Genomic DNA, 27869 nt, shown 5'->3' with positions numbered 1-27869 from the left:
AAAAAGATATGGCCAGCTTGCCACCGGTCAAAGTATTTTGCTCGAACGGCTTATGTTGAGTTTGGAAATATCCATGAGATACCACGTGGAAGAATTTTCACTGTTCCTACGAATATTGCATTACTGCATCATTATCGAAAAAATGGGGATCCAAAGCCAGATGACAAGGTCAAGGACTTTACTGTTCTGTTGAAATATGGAAGTACTCTCACTCAAAATGTGCTAAAAATATGGGAAGTACTTTCAGTTAGCAATAATATTCATCGTAACTACTCATTAATGAACTTAAATTCAGCCAACTCTGGTTTAAAGAATTAAAACTTTCTAAATGTTCACGCATACAGAAGTATAATTGTTTAAAACGAAATATTATTAATACAAAAAAAAATATTCCTTATCATTTGAAATGTGATTAACGTGATTTGTTCGTCAAGTATATTGTGACAAGGACGGACGTACCGGCGACAATAACTATCAGAATAAATCAACGCTCTTTACAATATTTACAAATTTATTTACATAAAATGATTATTAAAAATGAATAAATGATAAATAGAAAAAAAAACTGATTATAAGAAAGAAAAAAGAAAATCAGAGTTCAGTATCTCTAGATACAAAGTTTTAACACTGACAGTTCCGTTGTAACGTAACGTGGCACTGTTGTTTCAGTTAATTTCGAACTTTAAGTAGCACAAAAATATAACATATCTTCCAGTAAAGTCCCTTTAAACCGTGAATACGTTGACTGCGTTTTGGCTTCCTGTGATAATAGGTGATTGCATCCCTGAAAAATCATCGTCTTTGCGGTTTACGGCACAACCATGGTGACGAAAGCTCTGCTCTGGGAAAATCACATCCAGGCAAGTGTAGACAAGTGAACCTCGGGCATTGTACTTCCGGGTTGTGACATCATCACCAGGTAAAATTATTAATTTAAAAGTCGAAAGTTGTAGTATGAAAAAGATATGAAGTTTGATGAAAGATTATAGATACGGAAATGATAAACTGCAGCTATTATTTACAACTACAAATGAATAAAATTCAATACACCAAAACGGACGCTGTTTAGATGTGCTATAGACTGGCACACAATTTCAAATTACAATAATATATTACATACTGTTGTAAATTTAGCAGTTTTATTCAATCTGATTTATTAATTGATTCTACTGATGAGAAACTTTGGCCTCTGCTACTAGATATGTCATTCAACAGTTTACCCTCATAAATTGTTTGGGACTGGAGTGTGTATCATTTTGTATCATTTTATCAGGGTATGTTGTCATCATGTACCATCGTAAACATGTCTGATTTGTTAGAGTTAGAGGTGGCTCCGTATTTGGGATGGTACAATCAGTCAACGGTTATCCTCATAAATATTAGGGGTAATCTTGGTCTTTCATTACTATGATACACTCCAAATATGGGAGGGTACATGCTTTTGTATATAAACCTAGGTCAGAACTTGGGAGGGGATTCTTTACATTTGGCTCGGACTTTGAAAATACAGATCATAGAAACTAGAAACAAAATATTTACAATTATAATAAAATAAGTGACTGTAGACCAGAGGAATGAGAGAATTATAATTTTGACGACTTTATTTCAATCACTTAGACAAAATCTCATAATAAACTAACATTGAAAACTGGATTTGAAGTGTATTTTATCAATGGAGTATAAACCCCCACACCCGAATCTACGTTTTGCAACAATACACAGTACTAGACTTGCCATATAGATTTATTCATTACAATACAATGCAGTATCAGCGTTTCATAATTAACAACGAAATGTTTGGCATATGCTTTTGAAAAAGAGTACTTTACAATTATCATGTTACATAAATTTCAGTACAAATCTTACAGCTGATAGAAGAGAATTCCTCTTCGCCTTCGAGTTTTCCAGTTTCATACACCCGAAACATATCCATTGCCTCATACTTAAATGCGAGTGTGAAGTCGAGTGTTTCCAACTGGCTATTTCCAGTTCAAATGTATATATTATAAAAATTTTGATACTGATAAGATATCCCTTTTATCATTTTAACCAATGTTTCGCTTTATATTCAAATGAAATATGAGATCGTTCTTGTACACGGGTGGTAAACGCGCAATCCAATTCCCGCTGGGATACGCTTAACATGGGTTGCGCAACGTCCGGTGCTGGTGTTGCGCGTATAAAGAGACAAAAATGAGGTGTGTAAAGTTATGATTTTGCTTAGTATAAGACAAGAATGAATTTTCTTGAAAAAAAAGCAAAATGCTACGACACAAATATGATAATACATCGTATGTGTAAAATCGGGTTTGTAATTTATGATTCGGCTCTATTATCACGAAAACTCAGGCGACAAGAAGCGTGAAAAAAGTATGAAATCAACAAAAATGGACGTTTTTGACCGCATATGCCTAATCTGAGAACATTTGATGCTTTTTATGATAACTCAACTATTATAAAGTAACGATTATCTAAATGATTTGCTTCAAATCCTGCTTAATGTATATAATGTATACGCGCAACTCCATTCCCGGGACGCAAGCCAGTCCCGATTATTTTTTTGCCAACCTTTACACCAAAAGCAACATTTCATTCAAGTGTATGTAATATTCATGACTGTTTTACACGTGTTTGATCATTAGAAGCGTCACGTTTCCAGAAGGAAGGCACAAGAGTAAGAAAAGTGGCATTTTTCATGAATTCATGTTTTTTCGACAGTTCGAGCCAGCAGAGTTTTCGTGATAAAAGAGCTGATTCTTAAATTAATTAGCTGTTATTTCACACATATGATCTTTATTCATTTTTGTGTCGAAAAGCATTTTGCTTTTTTTTCAAAAACATTTGTAAATGTGTCATTATTTACAAAAAAAAAAACAAGAACCCACCTATCTCGATTTTGCATACATTGATGCGCAACACCAGCACCGGAAGCCGCGCAACCCATTTTTAGCGTATTCCCAGTGGGAATTGGACTGCGCATACATTTTTATTTTCTAACCATTTGATACTATGTTATCATGTTATATATTGTATGCTATTTCTGATGCTAAATAAAACTATCTATGTATCTATGTATCTATCTATCTATCTATGTATGTATCTATCTATCTATCTATGTATCTATGTATGTATCTATCTATCTATCTATCTATCTATGTATCTATCTATGTATCTATCTATCTATCTATCTATCTATCTATTTATGTATGTATGTATGTATGTATGTAAGTATGTATGTATCTATCTATCTATGTATCTATCTATGTATCTATCTTTCTATCTATGTATGTATGTATGTATGTATGTATGTATCTATCTATCTATCTATCTATCTATCTATCTATGTATCTATCTATCTGTGTATCTATGTATCTATCTGTCTATGTATGTATCTGTCTATCTATCTATCTATCTATCTATGTATCTATCTATGTATGTATCTATCTATGTATCTATCTATGTATCTATGTATCTATCTATCTATCTATGTATGTATGTATGTATGTATCTATCTATCTATCTATCTATCTATCTATCTATCTATCTATGTATCTATCTATGTATCCATGTATCTATCTATGTATCTATGTATCTATCTATCTATCTATGTATGTATGTATGTATGTCTGTATGTATGTATCTATGTATGTATGTATGTATGTATGTATGTATCTATCTATCTATCTATGTATCTATGTATCTATCTATCTATCTATGTATGTATGTATCTATTTATCTATGTATCTGTCTATCTATCCATCTATCTATCTATCTATCTATCTATCTATGTATGTATGTATGTATGTATGTATGTATCCATCTATCTATCTATGTATGTATGTATCTATCTATGTATGTATCAATCCATCTATCTATCTATCTATCTATCTATGTATCTATCTATCTATCTATCTATCTATCTATCTATCTATAATCTCAAGGATCTTTGTGGCTTAAGACCCCAAAAAGGAAACATCTTGATTAAAAGTGTATTATTATTTTGCTAACCTGGTGTCGTAATTTTTGTAAGCTAATTGCATCTTGGAGAGACTTTTCCTCACTTTCTTCAATTTCTTTTTCTACATCAATTTTATCTGATATTTCTGCGATTTGTCTGTCAAGCGATCTGATGTCCTCCAAATTCCACTCGCCTGCATCAAGAAATGCATGTAATTCAACTAAAGTCGCTTCGTCTGTCTTCGCAACTATTTTACGAATAAAGTTACGTCGTGCATCTCGTATCTTCCTAAATGTTTCCAAATCCATATTTAGGTTTGACAAATATAGTCACTGTCAACAATAGTAGGATCCTGTAAAGGACATGAGATCTTGTTGAATTATATATTAAGTATTTTATAGCGCGATTACTTATCGCCAATAGAAACTGTCTTTAACTTACTGCCAATTTCAGAATAGCGCGCCGTTTCAGTGTTTGCATCATACACATTTAGTCACTGACTGATATCGATTTTCTTATCATGAGGGGCTAATTTTGTAACCGTCATTTACATAATATCCGCCCAAGACGCAAGTGAAGTTAAACTGAAAAGACTGTGATAAATGTATTTATGTTTTTTTTTTTTTTTTTTTTTTTTTTTTTTTTTTTTAACAAATGGATGATATTACAGTTTTTAGCCGTATCTCAGACTCAGTTTCAAAACAAGCATCGCCGATTTTACTTGCACTCGGACTGATAACATTATGTTTGTAAAATTGAACTTGATTAACCTCGCATTCTCCCGATCATTTCACGTATACATTGTAATATTTTTTCCTGTCACCGATGTACATCAATTTCCTTGTGACAAGTCGATAAAAAATAATGTGTATTTTTATCGCTTTGTCAGGGATCTAAGTTTACAATAGTAAATGATAGTCTGATGTGCATCACTTTTCACATTAAAAATAATATATTTAGTTTCAACATAAATGTCCTGTTTACATACATTACTCAAGTTATAAAAATAATAGCTCTAAGCATTTCTGTGTGTTTGGTAATCCAGCAACATGCGATTCTGGAGACATGCTTGATTTAACTGGAATCATTTTTTTTTCGTACATTGAACATGTATTTAGGTCCTACTTATCAACGATTAAACGTCCGGTCATGTAGCCGTTTTACCTGAAATTAAAAACCTTAAGTGCTGGGCTCCTTCATTTGGCTTTAATAGCAAATTAAAACTTGATTCGGGATTCATGACTAAGTAAGTCTCCTTGCCAAGAAACTTACTCACGACGGAATTTTATTTTCTTGGGTTTAACGCCAGATTTCAACAGTTCTTCTTTGATGTCGGGTGGTTAATTTACTTAATTAAGCATCGCTCCTGGGAAGAACCAGTGCTATACTCTCGGCTCCGTAAGAAACTGCCAACGTTCTCACATAAAGAAATATGGTCGGTAGGAAGGCTCGAACCTGTGCCCCCACCCCAATCAGTGATAGGTTACAGTGATTTGAAGACAACGACTAACCACTCGACTACGGGAGCAGTCAAACGATGGATGGGTACTACTATTCGGATTCTAGAAATCACACGACAGAAGTCGACATAGAACTCTGAAATTGATTAAGGACGATGGAATCGACTGACAGCTTAGTTTTATCTCTACTTTTTTACGTTTGGCATACAAGTATTCATGACATCGCATACCACATGTCTTCTGCATTCAGTAATAGTTTGACGTATTTTTATGAAGTAATGTATATTTCTTCACATTAAAAACTTTTCCAATGAAATTCTAATCGATGTCGATCCTTTGCTTTGGTATTTTACAGATTATGCCGTAAATACAAAATAGATTCTATAGAACCTTTTAACGTTCGTGCTATCTGACCATGATGTTCATTTAATCAGAATCACAAGTGCTTTTGTTTGTTTAAAATCATAACTATAATTTTCCTATCGTAAGCTTGTCTGACTTCGACAATTCTCAGCGTCAAACTTGGAAAGTTCAAGGCAACCTAAATTAACCTACTTGAAACCTGGAAGACTGGATGTGGTGATCAGACTCAGATGGAGGTATAATTATAGTGACCACATCACAATGTACTTTTTACCGACAATCGGATTACATCGCATCGTAGGAAAGGAAATGCGTATTAGTTTTTTAAAAAATGGCTGCGTGTTTATCTGCACTATTTAGTAATTTTTGAAGCAAAAATAAAATAAAACTCCAAGACTGCACGCGATTTACGAGGTGGCGCTCAGCGCACGTTGCGCTTTTTACAGAATTGTCCGATACACATGTGTAAAAGAAAGGAATTACTGAACAAGACTTAGTGCTATAATATAACAGTGACCTGAAAGGACATCAGTCATAATTGGCGCGCTAAAATGGCAATCTACATGACATGTACACTGAACAATAAAGCTTTTTATTACAAAATCTTGTGTATGATCTTAGGTTTCTGTTCTCTGTGTAACAAAAACGAAATGCAACAAGCTACGCTCTTAAACCTTAACCTGCTAAATTTCTAAAATTAATTTGTCCATCTCATCTTTTAATTTGGATACTACCGTCAACTGTTAAAAGGGGCACTTACAAAAAAAGATACTGACTGAATGGCGAACAGTGCAGACCATGATCAGAATGCACTGAAGTGCAGGCTGATCTTGGTCTGCACTGGTCACAAAGGCAGAAGCACTCGCCACAATAAGGCTTAAGGTTGAAACAGAAGAAAGGCATTATACATACATGTACTAGGTATTACCAGACAGATTCTAGGGACAAAACTTTCACTTGTGTTTTGACAAGATACTGCATGTAGTTTTAAATAAATATTGTCGAGTTTGTTTTCTCACAGTTGAAAGCAAAATGGGTAAACGAACATTATAGTTCAATGCGGAAGACAACATCGATGATAAGCGGTATTTTCCACGTTTGAAAAGAAATCTATGACCGGCATCCGTGGATATAATACGAAGACTAGATACATCAATTCAAAATAAATACTTGAAATCAGCTGTCTTATATTTCGTCGAAAGTTGCTTATAAATAAATAGATAAATTATATACACCTATGCCCATCTTCAGACAGTTCAGATCTATAATGTAAATAGTTTTAAGGTATTAGATCACTTATAGTAATGTTTACAAAATGGCCTTTGCTTGGGTATATTCTGAAAGGTAACCGTGTTTTGCACTATTTTGCAATTTTTAAACAACTTTTACCGTGCCGTTTTTTATAAATTTCGTATAACTTATGGTATCTCCTCAAGCTCAAGTAGAGACACATTTCAGAGTAATAGCCACTATCCAAAACGTTTGCAGAGAACTCATTTTACCATTAATTTTAATAAAAGAAACATCAAATTATTGGTAAACAATTATAAAACATAAAATAAAGATTTCAACATCATTTTTTCTATGGTGCCTCAAGTAAATGAGACAGAATTCATACTTCAACATTGAAAAAATAAGGTCGAATGCTGTGTTTCTGTTTTGAATTTTGCTTACTCCATTTAAAAAAAAACCTTAGGGTAGACGTAAAACCCGCCTAAATTTTCTTCCACAATATATAATCTATGAGTGAAATCAAAATAGAGAACTTTCACCGCGCGTAACTCAATATTTTTAAAGATGTGTAACTGTACCCCTTTTGTTTAAGTAGTAAATTCACTTTGAACACCAAGAAATCGCTTATAAGATTCATCTTTTTCCATTTTTGTACAAGAAATCAATAATACGTCTTGAAAGAAGTAAAAACTTACTAGTCTCCCTCCATGTTTACTTTTTGCTGGAACAACTGATACGTATTAGACCTTCCTGCTTTTTGTGACGTTTATTCATGCGGTAGAAATAACACGTTGCACCGGTGAATGTAAAAGCTGTATTATACGGTATGAAAACACCGTGTCAACGTCGCCTCGCATGTTTGATTCAATAATTTTCTACGAAAAAACAATTGATTGCTTTATTTCTTTAAAATGCGCGTGACCTTGAATAGTAGGCGTGTGAGCGTGATCTAGGGCCGAAATGCGTGTGACACACGCGCAATGCGTGTGTCTTGACAGGTATGCACTAGAGTGACAGCTACGTCATTTACTACCTGCCTTTGATGTAAACGCCCATCCGGCGAGCTTTTCTAAAATTGGCAGTAGAATTGCTTTCACATTAACATTCCTATAAATCTGAAATATCTTTCGGGTAGAATGCACTTTAGCGGTCCCCGGAAGTTTACAATGCGCATGTGCAACAAGCTGGGGTGTGGGGTAAAGCGGGGGTGTCTCAGATCTCAAAATAAAGTTACCTCTTTTAATATTTAAGAAATAATTAAACTACTATTGTTATAGGGGACGGTAAAGTGTAAGTACTCCCATCTTTCTGTACAAATTAAAATATTCGATGTACTTCAAATGCATTGAAACAAACAGAAAATCGCAATGAGTCGATACACAAACTATTGAAAAAAATGTTTTAAACTGTCGTTCAGTCGAAGAAATTTGAATTATGTACTTTTTTTTGTTTGTTTGTTTTTTGTTGTTTTTTTTTTTTTTTTTTTGTTTTTTCTTGTTTTTTTTTTTTTTTTTTTAAAGGGCAAGTACCTTGACACACTAAAAATATATATTCTTAAGTTTTTGATATTGCTGTCTGTTGATAATGGTTTGACTTTGCAACAGGATAGATGTCTTAATTCTTAGGTTAAGTTCTTACAAACTGGCTCAAACTTAATCCCCGATCTCACATTCCCGGTGACGGCCCCGGTTCCTCTCGGTAAACATGAGCCGGTATACCTGGATGAACCGTGACCTTTTTTTGAAAAATGTAAGTTGGATCTCATATTCCCGACGGCGTCCCGGTAAACCCCCGATAATGAAGCAGAATTTACACTTTGACACCGGCTTAGTCCCGGTCTGAAACCGGATATTCACGGTGATTGTCCGACGTGAACCCGATTGATCCCGGTGTAACCCCGAGTAACCCGGGTCGTAGCCGGTAGTGCCCCGATGACCGCCGGTAGCATTCCGTTACAGTCCGCTGTCATCCGGTGACACACCGGCGCCTACCGGTACTTACTTGGTAGCATATAAAACAGGACGCACAATCAGTTGTCTTGTAGTCACTAGAAGCGAAACATCATGCCGAAGACCAAGAAACCTGCCAAAACATTGCCATTTGGGGGCAGCCAATATGAAGACGACTTTACTGAGAGGCAAACATAGAGCCAAACGGACGAAGACTCTGCTGGAAGGCAAAAACTTCCCTCCCCGAATCAAGTTCATCGTAAATCGCCTTTGAATCACTTTCAACCATCTCCGAGGCAAAACCAAAAGAAGCCAAGAATAGCACCCTTACGTCTTACAGATGAACAAGATGTAACTGATAATACATCCGATTGAGCCTGTATCTGTTCTAGTTATTTATATACTATAGTAATTCATTTTCGGGTGTTCTTAAGAAACATTCTAACTACCCTGATTCAAACTAGGATTGTTCATGTTTTATGTATTACATCACCATAATTCGTATTACTTCATGTCACCGCAGCTTCATTGTATGTTACCGTCTAGATCCGTGACCTCAACTTCTGCCATCGTGGTGTGACGGAATCATCCGGCACACACCTGGTTAAACCCGGACAGTCCGTTGTGAAACAGGGTTCTACCGGACATAACCGGAGGTTTGCCGGCATTTTCCGGATATAACCGGGAGTTAATCGGCGAATAAACCTAGGCTTTTCTAACCCCACCGGTACAAGACGGAGCCATACCGTGCTTCGCCTGCGCTATGCCGTCCCAGGACCGTAGTTCGCCGCAGCTCTACCGTGTATAAAGTGATTGCCAGTGACCCCGGATTACTACGGAATATCACGGTAGACACACGGTGGATATCCGGTGTTACCACGGAAATTGCCGGCATTGCGCCGATATTGCACAGAATATGCCGGTTTCAGCCGTCGTTCCCGGTGATTCCCGGTTGTATTAAACATTTTAAAACAACCGGGACCGTTTGCCGGTTTGACAAGGTTCACCAAGGATCTTCCCGGACGTTCACGGAATCGTCAAGGTTGTACGTAAGTTCAACAAGGTTGAACACGGTGTATCCCGGATCACTGAACCGGGATTAACTGGGAGACCAAACCGTGACAGTGAGATCGGGGCTTTACAAACTTATAACATCAAAAGATAATTCATTAGTTTCTATATAATTTCAGAAATAGAAATAGGACATCATTTGTAACAAATTATAAAGCTTTCTTTTGGAAATGTTACCACACTGTCTTTAAACACCTTTCGTTTTTGCCAGTTTAGTTGTGATAAACATATCAGTTTTCATTCTCATAAATCATTTAATCACAAGTTATATTTCAAAAAGAACTTTAAAACGGTAATGTGTGTAACCTTTTCACTCATACCGACTTTAAAGTAGAATTATTGCCTAAAAGCAAGCATAGAGTGATTAAAATTTTGAATATTTTAAAATGTTTTAAAATTAATGAATTATAGTAATAGAAGTACACGTGTAAACATCGTGCAACTTATCATTTGCCTATAATTTATATTGAATAAACAACTGATTTGTACAATTAAATTAGAACCGTATAAAAATTTGAAACGCTAGTATTTTCATACATCCGACTGTGGAACAAGTAGATATTTTGCCCCTGACATACTTGCAAAGACAGTTTTCTTTAGAAGGTGTATTCTTCATGTTTTATTGTTTTCACTCCTATTAAGCTGAGTAACCATTTTATTGAATTCAGATAGATTGAAAGGCGGTACCAATAGGAAACGCGGTCTTAAATGAACACAGTAGTGTCTTAAAACCTATCGCAGAACCTTACAGTTCTAAACATATGTTGGTGTAAAGAAAAGGTATGTACATAAAGTCATCGGCAATGTACAATATAGAAAACGTGGACAAAACCATCAAATTAAGGGATTCTTTGGGACACTGCCTTGGAATATCTATCATTTGCAAAGTCATCTGTGGGAAGTTAACATCGGTTAACTGCGCACTTTCTCAACACGTAAATCATATCATGGTCTATAGTGGCAGACCTTACAATCCCAGGGTAATCCTAACATACGTCATGGATATCATGGTCTATAGCGTCAGGTCTTACCATCCCAAGGTAATCCTAACATACGTCATGGATATCATGGTCTATAACGACAGGCCTTACCATCCCAGGGTTATCCTAACATACGCCATGGTCTATAGTGGCAGGCCTTACAATCCCAGGGTAATCCTAACATACGTCATGGATATCATGGTCTATAGTGACAGGCCTTACCATCCATCCTTACATACGTCTTGGTAGCAAAACACGAGATATAAAAGACAAGCAAAAATGTTTATTTGAATATGCATGTACATTTACATACATTGTCATATCGTACCTAACGTTTCGAGGCCCTGGCACGAAAAAAGGCTTTTTTATTTCATTAATTCAGAAACATGTGCTCATTTGAAAACTCACTATAGTAACCTACCAAAATTACAAAAACAAAAAGTTATGATAAGACAGGGTTTTTCTTTTTTAAGTCTTGATACATTTATTCTTAAAACTGTGTATGGATAAAATCCTCATAAAATGATTATATCTATATTTACTGATAACTTAATCCTCTGTATTAATACATTTTTCTGCCAGCACGTAAAACGTACTCTGCCACAAAACTGTTGATTTCTGTCATTTCGAGATTGTGTTTACAGGAGAATAAACTTGTGTTAAAGAAGAGGTCCTCGCCCTCACACCCTGTTACACATCTTTAATATATGCGCATTCCGTGGAAAAAAAGGAAAGTTAAACTTATTATATAAATTTGTTACCTTGAGTTTACAACGCTGAAATTTACATGTATTCAACGATAATTGAAAATGCATCTCATCATTGGCCATTTTTTCAACATCGTAGTGTCCGATTGAGTTATAGACCTACCTAGAATTATTAGTAACAATTTATGTTCGACCGTAGTCATATAGTCATATACTAACAATCTCTCAGCTACGCCTCTGTTAAAAGAGTCTTAGTTAGTGCAGAGTATACTCCCTTATTTGTTAATGCGCCATTTGTAAGTCATGTTATTTCCTGTTTACACGTTAACACCGATGTCTATGGTTTATAGACTTTGTGTATTTAGGAATGTTATGACACCAATACTGGTAAGACACTTTTAAACATTAGTTACATGTATCTAAGTTATATTCTTTATCGAGTGGTATTAGATCTAATTTGAACAAGTATCGCGTGTGATGTCAAACTGACCGAAGATGAAATCCATTCGTTAGGTAGGCCTGTTTAATAGTCTTTCTGTACGCATACTGTATTTGGATAGGTAATCGATCATGACACAGATACAAGTACACACTACAACTGTACATGTATTTTCAAGTACTTATGATACTCGTTTATACACTGCTTAAGTTCAGAAGAAAAGAAAATAGATCCAATTCCGATCAGCGCCTATATTGATTTTCGGCCGACAATTTTTAAACAAATTGGTCTAGTTTTTACGTATTTCGTTTCGTGACTGTGTTTTACTTCACAAAGGATTATTTTTTAAGATATATAATCTGTCAAACTTGCCTTTCGATCTAGATCTACTATTTTTCGTACGCGTTTACTCGTGCAATTATATCTACTTTCGTTTTAAGTCTTGTAGATATACATTAAAGACACGATAAAATAATCAATTATACGTATTCTCATATTTAAACATATTGAAGGGTGCAACTCATCTCAAAGTCTTGAAAGCTAAAATCGCTATATTCGGATTAATAAACTGACACATTTTTTAAACCGCTCAATGGTTGTTTGCCTTATATGTAAACATATTATATGGTTGTATAGTAACGCATGGTTAACTTTCAACGTTTTTTGTTCTAAATAAAGGGCAGACGTGATACAGCTTAAGGTACACTTGGTTTATGCTTAATTAAATATGATACGATAAAATTGAGAGATAAAACTTCTTATTGACAAAAGGAAGTACGTTTATATTGTTCAACGCAGGTATTTGTCACAATGTTTTATGTTCGTCTAGTGACAAGACTTGATTTGATCGATTTTCATATCTAAGGACTTGGCGCACCCGCTCTTAACTCTGGCGAGCTTAAAGTAACTCTGGCGAGCTTAAAGTTTCATAGACTAGAATTGTGTCATTCAGCACGCAGCGTTCGCAGAACTTTGTATTTATACTTTCTGAAGTGAATTGATTGGACGAAAGTAAATAATAAAAAAATGTAATTTATGATTGAATTGATTATTTTCAAAAAAAACTTTACAATTTTAAATAAGACATTATGTCGATATTTAAGATATAATATGTTCCCAAGTGTGGTTTGTCGTAGAATAACCCGTGTTTAGAGTTCTTATGCGTAAGAATATATTATGAAGGCCGTAGGCCCAAGTGATATATTGTTTCGCATAAGAACGAAAAACTAGGGTTATTCTAAGGTAAATCACACTTGGGAACTTGTTATTTCGATTCTAACACAACATACTGGTATTAACAGTGTTAGAAAAAAATGGCAATTACTTGTTACGACCGTGCTACGCACCTGGATCGGATGACGTCATTGCAAGCGAGTGGTTTATTGCAGAGTAACCCGAGTCAGATTTGCTCTATATGTATGTAGGTTATTCGCTGGATGTGTTAGAATGTTTAAAACAAGCGGTATGCAGATGGACAATAAATCTTCTTGCATTTGATAAATGGCGTTGTCGGAGATAAAGTAATTATTAGTTTTTCAGTCCTTTCCCTTTAACAGCGAAACAATCGGAACAGATTCGGTCAGTCTCAAGGCAGGCAGCATTCGATCTTGCGAATCCATCTGGTGCTACGATATTGCTCCCGGTCATAAAACTAAAGTTGCCTCTCATCTAAAATGTCCTATACGTGTGTAATACAGCATGTTGTTAGTTTTCTATATTTCAAAATTAAACAGCTTTGCCTTTTTAAACACCAAAGTGATAAAAAAAACTTCATGTTATGTACGCCCAGCTAGCTGCTTCATTTCATTCCTATATGTTATATAGGGGCCTCCGTGGCCGAGTGGTTAAGGTCGCTGACTCCACACCACTTGCCCCACATCGATGTGGGTTCGAGCCTCACTCGGGGCGTTAAAATCTTCACGTGAGTAAGCCACCCAGCTGGCTTACGGAAGGTCGGCGGTTCTACCCAGGTACCCGCTCGTGATGAAATAATGCACGGAGGGGCACCTGGGGTCTTCCTCCGCCATCAAAAGCTGGAAAGTCTCCATATGACCTAAAATGTGTCGGTGCGGCGTTAAACCCAGCCGAAAAATATATATATATACTTAACAAAATTCCTAATTGGTCAGTTTATATTGTATTACTATTTTGTTAATAATGCATGTATTTACAAGAAATTTCACATACCGACATTTGAATAGGTACTGCAGCTAATTATTGATTTATTTTTGGCCGACTCACGGCCAGCGTAACCCCATTAGGCGTTTTGACCAATATTGCATATTTTGCACGTGCAGGGCATGCGCACCAATATGCACATATTAGTGAACATTTTTGGCATTACTGACGAAAGTCTTACTAGAAAAACAGATATCATAGTGAAATTGACACAAGAGCAACGCGCCCGGGCTGTCTATAATACTAAACTTTTTTGATCTGCCATAAAGGCTTTAGATTGTTGTCACAGAGCAAAAGATCTGTTTAACATGAACTGTATGCTTTACTACTGTATGTTTTAACAGGACTGTCAACACTTTAACAGATCAGTCAGTACTCAGTTAAATTCTGTTATCTCCCAGGTTCTCTGTTATATATTACTGCATACTTAGGTAAAAGTACAAGAAAGGATCAGCTGGGTTCAATCAGCTTTTATTCATTACAGTACCAAATCACAGCATTTTATCAAAAGTATAGACTGATGTAACTAACATACATGTATATGGCTAGCAAAACTTATAGTGTAAAAAACCCAAGAGTAACATGGCCAAAATTAGTGGGGGAAAATTTAGCTTTTTGAATTTAGAACACCCAGATCGAAAAATAAAAATATCCCTTATTTATTTCTAGAAGTGGCTAAGCTCTGACAAAAGGCAGAAGTTACCATGCGAGTGTCTATGAACTAGCCCACTAAAATGAAAAATATTGCTCTATATATATACCCTGGCGTAGCACAAAAGCATGAGAATTTCATGCTCAGATATTCAGTAACACATAGGGGGTATACATAAAGTATTTATATAGTACAAATTATTAATGGATCGCGATAATTTCATTTTAACGGTACCTGGTAAAATCCAGGTAAAGCAGGTGTGTTATCCGCTAACGCTAATTGGCGTTAAATTATATATTGTAGTATTCTTAACTCTACTTACGACTCTTCATCCCATAACAGATTTGTAGTCTAGTGGATAGTGTATCGGGCATCTATTCTTTTTATGTTTGTATGGTGTAGGTTCGAGCTTTTTTTTTTTAAATGATTTTACTTATTCTTTTTTGCAGGTTTATGTTTATATCGTCTTTTGCATTTTTCTTTCTTTCTTTTTATTTGTGTATTTGTTTAATTAATATTGCAATGTTTATAGATTCAATGTCTATTATAATAAGAGATCCTCTGAAAATGTCAATAAGTACTCAGTATAAGTGCACGAGAAAATCATGATATAAATAGTTTTACATGAATTCCTTCTCCAGGTAAAAACATGTTGGAAAAATTAAAAAGTAGCTCGTCCTGTATTCGAACCAGAACCGTAAGCTTACAAATCATACGTGTTAACCACTAAACCACGCCGCAACTTGCATTGGTTTTGCGATATAAGATATTTGTCATATAATGTTCCCACCTGATTCCCTAATTCATTGTTATGGGTTAATCCGGTATTTGTAAATAAAGGCCATAGTTATCGCGTTTTGTTTATAAACCGATAAAGGTACTGTACATAACAGTAGAGGGATTAACTAGAGATAAGCCAAGATAATGATTGAACAGCCCACATTCAAATAAAGTGGTCAGTGTAAAATTTAAATGCTTCAATAATTATACATATAAATCTGTGCTGTAAAGCAAGTGAATTTTGTGATAAATAAAATTTCAGCAAGTACTGTCAACTTTTCACTTAAGGAAATAGAAGTTACTGCGTTATATTAAATCAAAATAAGCATACTAGTAGTTTATTATCTTTAAATACAGAATTAACCATTCCTGCCAAAATTAGTACAAAATCTAGAAATATTTAGATTTTAACGTGTTAGAAAATGTTGTATTCCCTATGTTCCAGTTTAATCTTTTCACAGTCATGATTGTAAATATCAAGTTATCGTTGGGGCATAGTACCGATAAATGTTTTGATGTGTATATGTTAGTTATGAACAGAAATTTAAAAAGAGATGTATTTGTATGACTGAAGTTAACTGTATACACTCTTAAAGAAATAGTAACTTATCCCGATTATCATATAGGTAACATGACACCAATTTGTGTCCTCCTTTATTTCATATAAACGCTTACCACTCTAAAAACATTTTATATACTTAGACTATAATTATATGAACACCATTTACAAGCAATTAGTATAATTATGTGTACTTACTGTCGCTCTAAATATTTTTGCGGTACGAGAATGCATACTTGTAAGCTGTATTTCATGTGCTTATAGGCAAGTGTGTTGATACATTTTGAGGGTTGACAATATCAATAACGCCCTCACTGACAATCGCGGGGTCGCGAGTCCGATCCTCGGGATGGGCGTATGTTTTCCGTGACGATTTGATAAAAGACATTATGTCTGAAACCATTCATCATCCACCTCTGATACTTCATGTGGAGAAGTTGGCTTTTACTTGCAGAGAACAGATTTGTACTGGTACAGAATCCAGGAACACTGGTTAGGTTAACTGCCCGCCGTTACATGACTGAAATACTGTTGAAAAACGGCGTTAAACCCAAAACAAACAAACAAACAAAGTCAATAACGCCCTCAGTGACAATATCAATAACGCCCTCACTGACAATCGCGGGGTCGCGAGTTCGATCCTCGGGATGGGCATATGTTTTCCGTGACGATTTGATAAAAGACATTATGTCTGAAATCATTCATCATCCACCTCTGATACTTCATGTGGAGAAGTTGGCAGTTACTTGCAGAGAACAGATTTGTACTGGTACAGAATCCAGGAACACTGGTTAGGTTAACTGCCCGCCGTTACATGACTGAAATACTGTTGAAAAACGGCGTTAAACCCAAAACAAACAAACAAACAAAGTCAATAACGCCCTCAGTGACAATATCAATAACGCCCTCACTGACAATCGCGGGGTCGCGAGTTCGATCCTCGGGATGGGCGTATGTTTTCCGTGTCGATTTGATAAAAGACATTATGTCTGAAATCATTCATCATCCACCTCTGATACTTCATGTGGAGAAGTTGGCAGTTACTTGCAGAGAACAGATTTGTACTGGTAGAGAATCCAGGAACACTGGTTAGGTTAACTGCCCGCCGTTACATGACTGAAATACTGTTGAAAAACGGCGTTAAACCCAAAACAAACAAACAAACAAAGTCAATAACACCCTCACTGACGTGTGTTATTTATCTTATTATACCGAAGCAACCAAACAAGAAAATATTAATTATTAAAATATTCTGCGCAGGTGTAATTAAATTATTACACGAGGATTATTCGAAAACGCGGATCGGCGTCAGAGACATTAAAAATAGTACATTTTGAGAGATAGGGACTATGCATCAGGTGTTTTACATGAGGTATAATAATATAGTTTAGCGCATAGTATTTATCATAGAACTCATCATAAAAGATAATTACGAGTAATGTCACTGGAGCCAAATATATGTGTGTGTATAATGAAAAGAAACCAACAGAAATTCCTACCCAAGTAACGAAATATATTTGAAATGCTTTTTTGAAATTTTTTTTACAAAGAGGTTGGTTTTGAGGTATCGGCATGCACAAAAAGCATTTTACCAAAATAGACGCACATCATTGACGTCAGATATTAAAACGTTTGTCAGCAAAAATAAACGACTTAGAACTACATAACGAACTTAAATCCGCGGGGCTGCCACTGTATTTTCAACGGTTGACTACTGAAAGACGTCCCTACACATTATTATAATTTTATACGAGTAGGTGTAACGTTTTGATGTCAGTTGGTGATTGTCGTGTGTTTGGGTTTTTTTTTTTACAGTTTCTGAAAAAAAACACGCTATTTTTGCGTACGGAGAAATGTCGTCAGGTAATGAACTCTGAAATTCTATCTATCTAAGACAAAATAACCCTAGAACAGAATATGTATCCAAGTAATCGTAATTGAATTGGCTTACATCTTGGTTAAATTTCTATAATAATAAATTAATAATACAACGATGAAATGTGTAATGCACGAAGTGACATTACCTGTAGGTCAACACTTATAAAAATGATCTAGATTCCTTATTCAGCAGTTTTATTAAAATCAGAAAATGTAGCGCCTAGGCATATTTAACAGTTTTGCTTTGTACATCTTAAAGGGAGAAACGCGATTTTAACCACTAAATTTATGTCTGAAATCATTCATCTTTCACCTCTGATAATTCATGTGGAGAAGTTGGCAGTTACTTGCGGAGAACAGGTTTGTTCTGGTACATAATCGAGGAACATTTGTTAGGTTAAATTGCCCGCCGTTACATGACTGAAATATTGAATAAAGGCCTTAAACCCAAAACAAACAAACAAATTTCAGCTTATGTAGTTGATCTGCATTTATTGTTTTAAATAATATTTGATGTCATACAATAACCATGTACTTGACAACTTGGTCTACGAATCGCGGGGACGTGAATTCGATTTCCGAGCGGGGTGTATGTTCTCCGTAACGATTTGATTAAATACAGTGTTTGCAATCATTCTTCCTCTACCTCTGATTCATGAGGGGAAGTTGGCAGTAACTGTTACTTGGGGAGAACAGGTTTGTACTGGTACGGAACCCAGGAACACTAGTACCTTGGTAAGGTTATCTGCCCGCCGTTACATGACTGAAATACTGTTGGAAAACGGCGTTAAACCCAAAACAAACTTACAAAATGGACAACATTTTTGTATTGAGTTAAGTTCTTCGCGCAATACTAGTAATCTAGATATAATTTGGGATTAGATGTTGATCAGTGACTTTATTGATAGGTAGGACTATTTTAAGCTACAGTCACACATACGGATATGTCCGTGCGTTGAAGTACGGTGCGGATAGGATTAGTCTGTGGGTGTATAACTTCGGAGCAGTACATCTTAGCACGGGAAAAATGGTGAGAAACAGGAAACAAACAAAACAATACAGGACGCGAATCAGTACGGATAGGTACGAGGTACTACGTTGAATTACGATTTACTGCGCCTTGCAACTTGCCCAGCGCACGGACGGGTCTGCGGTAAACTACGTTGAATTATACTTAAGTACGAGCAGCCTCGGATAACTACGTTCACCTACGGCGAGGTGAGGTACGTAACAGCACGGATAACTACGTTTAAGTACGTTTAACTACGGATGAATAAGTTTCAATCAAGTTGGACTAAAGTCACGCTCAAATGGCTACGATTCGCTCAAACTTCTGTGCATGTTCAAAAGTTGGAGAAACTTGCAAGTTTGGAATAAGTTTTGAATACGTTTTGACCACGTTTTGGTACGGGTTAATACGAATAGACGTAGCTTTCCGCGCCGTATGTGTGACTGGGGTATAAAGGAGCGGTTATATGGAATTAAATAAGAAGTTTCAAACAATGTTAAAAGCATGCATCAAAATGATCAAATCAAGATTTAAGTATTATATTCGGTCTTAAATGTTATATATTAGCAACCAACATTATTTTTAGAATTGTTTTTCATAATTTAATATTTTAAGTTACTATCTCTAGTAAATGGTGAATGAATAGAAATTATGAAACACGGTTTGAAAATTAAAAAATATTAATTGACTCGATGTTAAATCAATATATTTATATAGATATCAATTTATTTATGTCCCTTTATCATTATAAGTTGTTTTTTATGTCACAAAACAAAACAAAAAAATTGCCTTACCTTTAATGATACACACACTGACCTCAGTTTGTCTTGTGCACATCTGTCTGTTCTTGATACCGTTTTTATAGTCTTAGACAGCGTAACCTTTCATCACATAAGGAGCACATTATCTGACTTGCTGTTGCATTAAAGTCCGGCTCATTCCATGAACTTGGTAGTAATCATAAAACCTTTAGTATAAGGAATAAAATTATATTTCAGTGAAAGCAACGCATTATTACACACTGCACTGAATTTTAGCTGCGTTCACCATGTTTCAAATTGTAACATTTTTCTATTAGCTGATTTACTCTAGTTTTAGGGAAGACAAGTTCTGTCGTTGATAGCATGTGGTAAAAGGCCTGGTTTAATGATTGTAGCAGGTTCGCTGCCTGGCCGTGCAATACGAAAAACGTGACAAATGGTAGCAATAGGTCCATCACATGGTACGCTATGTCTTTAAAGCGGAAACTATTTTCTCATATCTTATACTCATGTGTTCATATTACTTATTGGGGTCTAAAACATTTACTTTAAACTTAAGTTTTGTTGTCCTGCTTTTAGGACCTGATGGCATTGGCCTTTGAACTGAGTTGGCTAATTTCCATATTTAGCGATTTTAACTTAATAATCTGCTGCTGCATTATGAATCATTCTCTATTGCAAATGACGATATGGATCTCTGTGAAAAGATACAAGGATGCTCAATGTGAGAACATTCGTTTGGGAGTTAGTTAAGGTTGAGTTACCTCCCTTACATGACAAAACTAACTGTTTACATAAATAGCTTCAACCAATATAATCGACAATAAAAACTTACACATAATAAATATTATTATTATTTCTATTTTTGCAGGAGGTCAAGTCGGAGCCGTCGTTCATCTAGATATAAAATGATTATAGGTTGCTAAATTGTAGGAGCAACCTACAAGTCACACATTGTAAGCACAATGAATGATCCCTATGAGTCGAGCGGAATAGTGTCGAGATAGACAGGCAAATACGATCAAGATACGTTCAAGAATACAAAAAAACTTGTAGACAAGTGTCGATAATTGTAGTAAACAATAATGGTACTCCTCCATTAACCATGAAAGATGATTTCAACTTTTATGAGACGGGTCCACTCGCGTGTTTCAATGATTTGTGGATTGAGAACCAGATCGGTCATTTCTTAAGACAAAAAAAGATGTTAAAGCATTTACTAAATAACAAATGGACACCTTAAGAAAAGAAACCAGTTCTCCGGCATGAAACAGTTTGGCTTTATCTTGATTGCGGGCTAAGCATGTTGGAAAGAAGGAGAGTGTGCTATCACTCTGAACAAAGGGACGATGATACATAAAATATCTACCAATATTTAGGACTAATGATAAAATGAGTTAACGGTCACTGTGCTTAGAAGTTTATGGACAATAGTTTTCAGTACACAATAATGGAGTCGGTGTCTTGTGAGATTGATGAAAATGCTAATACGCTTGAAGAATTTGATGAAGTGGTTAGAGAAAAACTCGGGGAAGTAGTTAGTTCATTAGTTAACAAAGCTATAGTTGAAGAAACTCCTTTTAAAACAAATGATGCGCATGTCGGGGAACAGATAGTATATGGATATGATTATGTATTAGATTCAAGTAAAGTTTCCACTGATGGTTATGACTCTGGTATAAACTCAGACTTTTCTAGATCGATTTCTGAATCAAGAGAAACATCTAAAGAGCCAGATTTAGGACTTCTTGATAACGAAACAAACCAAACATTACAATTTCAAAACAGCTTTCATTCAGACTTAGATACTGACAGTACATTAGATAAGGAATTAAATGAATCAGAAGATACAGTACCCAGTCACATTGTGAAGGATAACGTTAATGAGGTAGTTAAGCAGGAGGTGACATTACATCTCGATGTTGATGAAGTTAAAGTGGAATTAAGTGATGATTATCAGGAAAGCGCTGGCAAGCTGAATAAAGCAAAAACGTCGGTGAAAAGGAAAGCAAGAACTAAGTTGACATGGGAAGAGAGGCATGTTTGTCAAATATGTGGAAAGAAATTCTCAAATCCTTGCAACCGCCTTGCTCACGAAAAAATGGTGCATAGAAATATGCGTCATAACATTTGCGAAGTTTGCGGAAAGGGATTCTACTCCTCAGCAACTTTGAAGAAACATATGAACAAGCATACTGGAGAGCGCCCCTATAAGTGTCCAATTTGTAACAAAGGATTTACTCAGCCAGGAAACGCTACCAGACATATGGAATCCCATTCGCTAGTGGATAAATACGAATGTCCCATCTGCAAACGAGGATTTAAAGAAAAAGGTAACATGAAACGCCATGTAGAGACTCACAACGATAAAAGACCTTACTCGTGTAAAATATGCTCTAAAACTTTTAGATCAAGTTCTAATTTGCAACGTCATATTCAAATGGTACATGGAAGTGAGAGGAATTTCTTTTGTGATCTATGTAACAAGTCTTTCTCTTGTTCAGACAGTGTGAGGTTACATATGAAAATTCATACTGATGAACGAAATTTTCTTTGTCCGAAATGCGGGAAGAGATTCATGGTAAGAGGAGCTTTGCGGAGGCATATGTCAGTGCATGACGGTGATGATGTCAATAAATTCAAATGTGGTATCTGTGAGAAGCTATACAAAACAGCCGAAACGTTAGCTTTTCATATGGTGATGCATTCTGGTAATTATACACATTTTTGCCATATTTGTAATAAGGGCTTTGCCCAAGCTAGCGTTTTGAAGCAACATGTAGAAACACATTCAAAAGAACGTCCCCATGTTTGTCAAGTTTGTGGAAAAGCTTTTGCAAAGGAACATACATTACGGCGACACTTTGCCATTCATGGAGGAGATAAGCCCTACGGTTGTGAACTATGTGATAAGAAATTTTTGTACAGCTGGTATCTTAAAACACATATGAATGTTCACATTGGACAACGGTCACACGTGTGTCCCGTGTGTGAAAAGGGATTTTCTAACAAGTTGTCATTGAGAAATCATATCAAAATACATACAGGACAAAAAGATTTTATATGCAGGGTCTGTGATAAAAGTTTTCGGGAACAGGGAAGCTTGAGAAGGCATAAGAAGAGCAAGATTCATATACAACGAGAGGGAAAGCAAAATTCATAAACGATATTTATAACGGAAACAAGATTTGATTATATAAACATCGAGAGGTAAAACAAAATTCGTATACAACGACAATGGAAGCAAGATTCACAGAGAGAGGAAAACCAAAATTCATAGAACCATAGAGGAAAGGAAGATGATCCTACAAATAAGTGAAAACCTGTTTGTAATAAGATACGTTAGATATATTGGAAAAATAATCATTGGTCAACCTGTGATCTGTCATAACAGGTCATGTTTTAGTGATAGAAGTGTACATAGGAAAGAAAGAAATCTTAATACAGAGAATATATAGTTCTGTACTAATTAGGAGATGAACTTTATTACAAGTTTGATTGTATATTGTCTTTGCGATTGCAAATTGTTTGAATGTTTTGGGTTTTTTATTGCTCAATGTGTTTGGGAATTTCTGTTAAATCATGCTAAAGTTGGCGATCTATGTAGTTATAAAGTAAAGCTATGCCATAGATAAAGTTGGCGATCTATATAGTTATAAAGTAAAGCTATGCCATAGATAAAGTTGGAGATCTATATAGTTATAATATAAAGCTATGCCATAGATAAAGTTAGCGATCTATATAGTTATCGAGTAAAGCAATGCCATAGATAAAGTTGGCGATCTATATAGTTCTAAGCTATGCCATAGATAATGATATATATGTATATAAAAATGTTACTTAAGATTACGAGTGTTTCGGACGGCCATGTATTATAAACCGTCAGTAAAGACAGTCAGTTTATTATTTAAACATGTTTGCTTAACTTTATTGTTTTCTAAAGATTATTAGATTGTCCTTCTATACATAGTTTATTTTTATTTTGTAATCGCTGTTGCGTTACGGAGCGTTATTATTATATTGTATAGAAGTTGGTTTTGTATGGTTCAGTTATTCCGTAACAATTCATTTTTGTCAGTTTTTCGTTAAATAGTTTTATTCATTCTGTTTTGTTTGTATTTCTTGTTGAAGAGTTGTTGTTGCAAAAAAAAGTAAAATTGTAATATTGCAAACAGAGTTAAAACTGTAATGTGGCAAAAATTGTTAAGTTTTTTATTTTGCCATTGGAGTCAAATTTTATTGTTGCAAATAAATTTAAATTGTTATGTTACAAATACTGTTATATTGTTTTGTTGCAAATAGAGTTAAAGTGTTTTGTTTCACAAAAAGCAAGATCTTTGCTTTTGTTGAGTTTTGTCTGAAGTTTTGTAGAATGGTGCACACTTTATAATTGATTCTTGCTAACTAAAACTTAATTTATGAGGGAAAAAATTGAATTGGCGCCAGCAAGAAGGAGTGGTCTAAATTTTTTCCCAATGAACGATAAGATAAAATATAATGTGAGACACTGACATTTATCTGTATAACATATTTTGTTATACATTAATTCGGATATACTCAGCAGTAGGTATTACTCTTTGATAAAATGATTCTTTTGTATTCTACTTGCGGAGAGTATGTTCGTATACAGAATCTAGGAACACAGGTTAGGTTAACTTCCCGCCGTTACATATCTGAAAAACGGCATTATACTCAAAGCATACTAAACGCTTTTGTATTTGTATTTGTATTACAGTTGATACAATGAGAGAGAATTAGTTACTGAAATAACATTGATTTTCTTGTCTATAATTCAATTAAAATGAGCGTAACCTGTAAAATGATAATAAAAGTATTTCTTTTAACATTCCATGCTTGTAGAGCTAAAAGATTGAAAAAAATGTTTTTATTTTTTTAGTATTGTGATTATATTTCATAACATGATATAATGAGTATGTAACATTCCATCCTAATATTATCATAATGTAACATTCAGTTTTAATGATAATTTTACATTACATGCTAATGTCTAAAGGATGTAAAAATCAGTTTGAATATATAAATAACATTTCTTGCTTATCTAATGATGATATAACATTCCATGTAGATACAAGGATGATATAGCAATCCGTGCTGATACAATGATGATATAACATTCCGTGGTAATATATTAATGATATAGCAGTCCATGCTTAGTTAATGATGATATAACATTCCGTGCAGATATAATGATGATTTATTAATCCGTTCTGATACAATGATGATGTAACATTCCGTGCTAATATAGCGGTGGTATAGCATTCCGTGCTTATTCAATGACGATATAACATTTCTTGCTGCTATAGACTTGTGACATTACATTCCATGATTATATAGTGATGATATGACATTCCTTGTTACTAGTAATATAAAGATGATATAACATTCCGTGCTGATACAATTGTTATATAGCGTTCAGGGCTGATTTAGACATAAATTAGGAGTCCATTCTTGCATCATAATGTTTTAGCACTCTATGTTAACTTGGCAATGTTAACACAAAAATCTGGCTTTCCCGGCGCTATCTCAACAGTGCAACATTTCAGTACCTTTATTGAACATTCAGTGCTACTGTAACATTTATGTGAAATGTGTTATGATATAACAATGATGTAAGATTTATTGCTAAATAATGATGTGATATTCCTTTCCACTGCCAACGTTTAATGACATATCGTAGTAGTATTATATCCATGACGTATATTTTTGTTATTTTTTCCTGTGACATGTATATATACACCGATAATGTAACATTTTATACTTACATGTACCACTGAAATTTTATTAGAGGTGACGTATGAGGCTTAACTTGACAATTGCAATTCAGGAGCTTCTGCTTGTGTCCGTGTGACTCTAAACCTAACATAACTAATGTGACAGTGTTGCACTAACTGATGGCATCTCAAAACTCGACATAATTTGTATTTTGATGATCATTTTTCTTTTCTCTGTAAGTTTTTCTAGTACATTCACTGTTTTCTGTTATTTTCTTATGTCAAATAATTCCGTATACCAGCTTTGAATGTTATCTATATGCTAATTATTAAAAGGTTTTAATGATAAATATAACGTATAAAACTTTCTTGTATGATCTTATGTATATTCTAATTCTGTTATAAATTCATGTAACGTATTATATAAATATTTATAAATATTTTGGTTTCTCTATACAATGTATGTTGGTAACATTTTTGTTTATTTTTTCTTATTTTAGATTTCTATATGTTTACCTAGTTTAAATTGTTAATTAATGATTGATATTTATTACCTGTTGAGACTGAAACGATTTTGTTACAGTACATAACTTCTGATTTGAAAATCAAGAACGCTCATATAACCTAGCTTCGGTAGCCTAATGGATAAGGCTCCTGCCCCGCATTAGGGAGTTCGAACTTTCGAGCCCTGACAGAGGAACTCAGAATTTTGATTGAATTATGGCACGGACCCTTTTAACTTTCAAATCTTGATTAAGTTTTCCGTACCAGTTCATATTTTGTGTAAACTGTTTGACATATGGCTTTGAAACTTTTACCACTTGTTTATAACAGTCTCTATCGGTAGGCTAGAGTACATAACTCTGTCAACTATTTTGACTGAATTAGCCCTTTTTGGACTTGGAAATTTGTTCAGTTTCCGTAAAAATCTACGTTTGGTTAAAACTATTTGCAATGGGGCTTTGAAACTTTGAACACTTGTTCATCTTGTCGATCTCCACCTGTTTTCAAGGGTATGTAACTATGTCAAAGACATTTAACTGCATTTTGTGCTCTTTTTGGAGCAAGACTACATAACTAGGACAAGGATTTTTGGCTCAGTTATGTCCCTTTTTGAAATTATTTAAGTTTCGTTTACCATTCAATATTTTGTCTAAACTGTTTGATAACCCTAACCTTACCCTAACCCTAACCCTAAACCCTAGGATTTTAATCAGTGACTGAAAAAAGAAAAACATTTAGATTTGTAAAAGGCTGGAATCAATATTTGATATGTTGTAGTGATGAACTGTTCTGTTATATTTCTTCAGGAAAATTGCAAACAAACTTTAAATAAATGTTAGATTTCTTTTTGTTAAACTTTAACAAAATCACAACTATTTGAAAATAAAATTTGAACTAAATAATGCTAGTTTTAGTCCCTTTTTTAGTTTCGTAATCGTTTTGATAGCGTTGGCCCAACGCTGGACCAACCATGATAGACGAAAAAATGCTGTTGGCCCAATGGAGGGCCAACGATAAGTGCAGAATACCAGTTGTGAATACCATTTGTTGGCCCAATGGAGGGCCAACGATAAGTGTAGGATTCCAGTCGTTGGGCCAACGGTGTACCAACCGTTGGGCCAACGTTGCGCCAATTAGCAAAATGGCGTTGGGCCAACGTTGGAAATCTTCGTTGGGCCAACAAAGACTCTGCCGTTGGCCCAACGTTGGGCCAACGCATGTCTGCTATCTGGGTAGTGGCTCTTGTCAGGGATGACCTAACCCTGACCCATTTTCCTATATAAAGGCCTTTCTACATAACAAAAAGTCCTCAAGTTCTCAACCCCTTTTCACATACAAAGACCCTACGATTTATGGACTTAGAGAAACTTTTTTCATCAATTCCATAGGTAAGTCAGGGCTGGGTCAGGGCTGGTAAAAGAGGGTGTGGTCAAGCCAGCTGCTTGACCTGACCTTATTTCTACCCCTTTCACATACATAGGCCCTTCGATTAATGGACACTGGGAAACATTCTTTTACTTAATTCAGTGACTCCATAGGTAAGTCAGGGCTGGTAAAAGAGGGTGTGGTAAAGCCAGTTTGAGGTGCCCACGGTTCGGTGAAGGACGTTTATATGGAACCCTAACCCGACATCTACTTTTCAATGACAGGTCGAAT

General features: G+C 35.1%; 1 protein-coding gene across 2 annotated transcripts; it reads left to right on the top strand.

The window, feature by feature from the left end:
* LOC123542393 (gastrula zinc finger protein XlCGF57.1-like) lies at nucleotides 1-26871 on the top strand. Of its 2 annotated transcripts, none has more exons than XM_053531115.1 (2): nucleotides 1-919; nucleotides 20849-26871. In XM_053531115.1, exon 2 carries the CDS (start codon nucleotides 21401-21403, stop codon nucleotides 23138-23140), a length of 1740 nt encoding a protein of 579 aa, XP_053387090.1. In that variant the 5' UTR covers nucleotides 1-919; nucleotides 20849-21400; the 3' UTR covers nucleotides 23141-26871. The 2 variants fall into 2 exon arrangements, with proteins under 2 accessions (XP_053387090.1, XP_053387091.1); XM_053531116.1 differs by lacking the exon at nucleotides 1-919 and adding an exon at nucleotides 12011-12108.
* Nucleotides 26872-27869: the final 998 nt, after the last annotated feature.

Source organism: Mercenaria mercenaria, chromosome 19, assembly GCF_021730395.1.
Source record: "Mercenaria mercenaria strain notata chromosome 19, MADL_Memer_1, whole genome shotgun sequence".
In the NCBI taxonomy this organism is placed as follows: Eukaryota; Metazoa; Mollusca; class Bivalvia; order Venerida; family Veneridae; genus Mercenaria; species Mercenaria mercenaria.
Note: the sequence above shows the minus strand (reverse complement) of the source record. Positions and strands in the feature narration are given on the sequence as shown.

Coding starts and splice junctions, on each gene's coding strand:
- LOC123542393 (XM_053531115.1), top strand. CDS start 21,401: ATGGACAATAGTTTTCAGTACACAATAATGGAGTCGGTGTCTTGTGAG.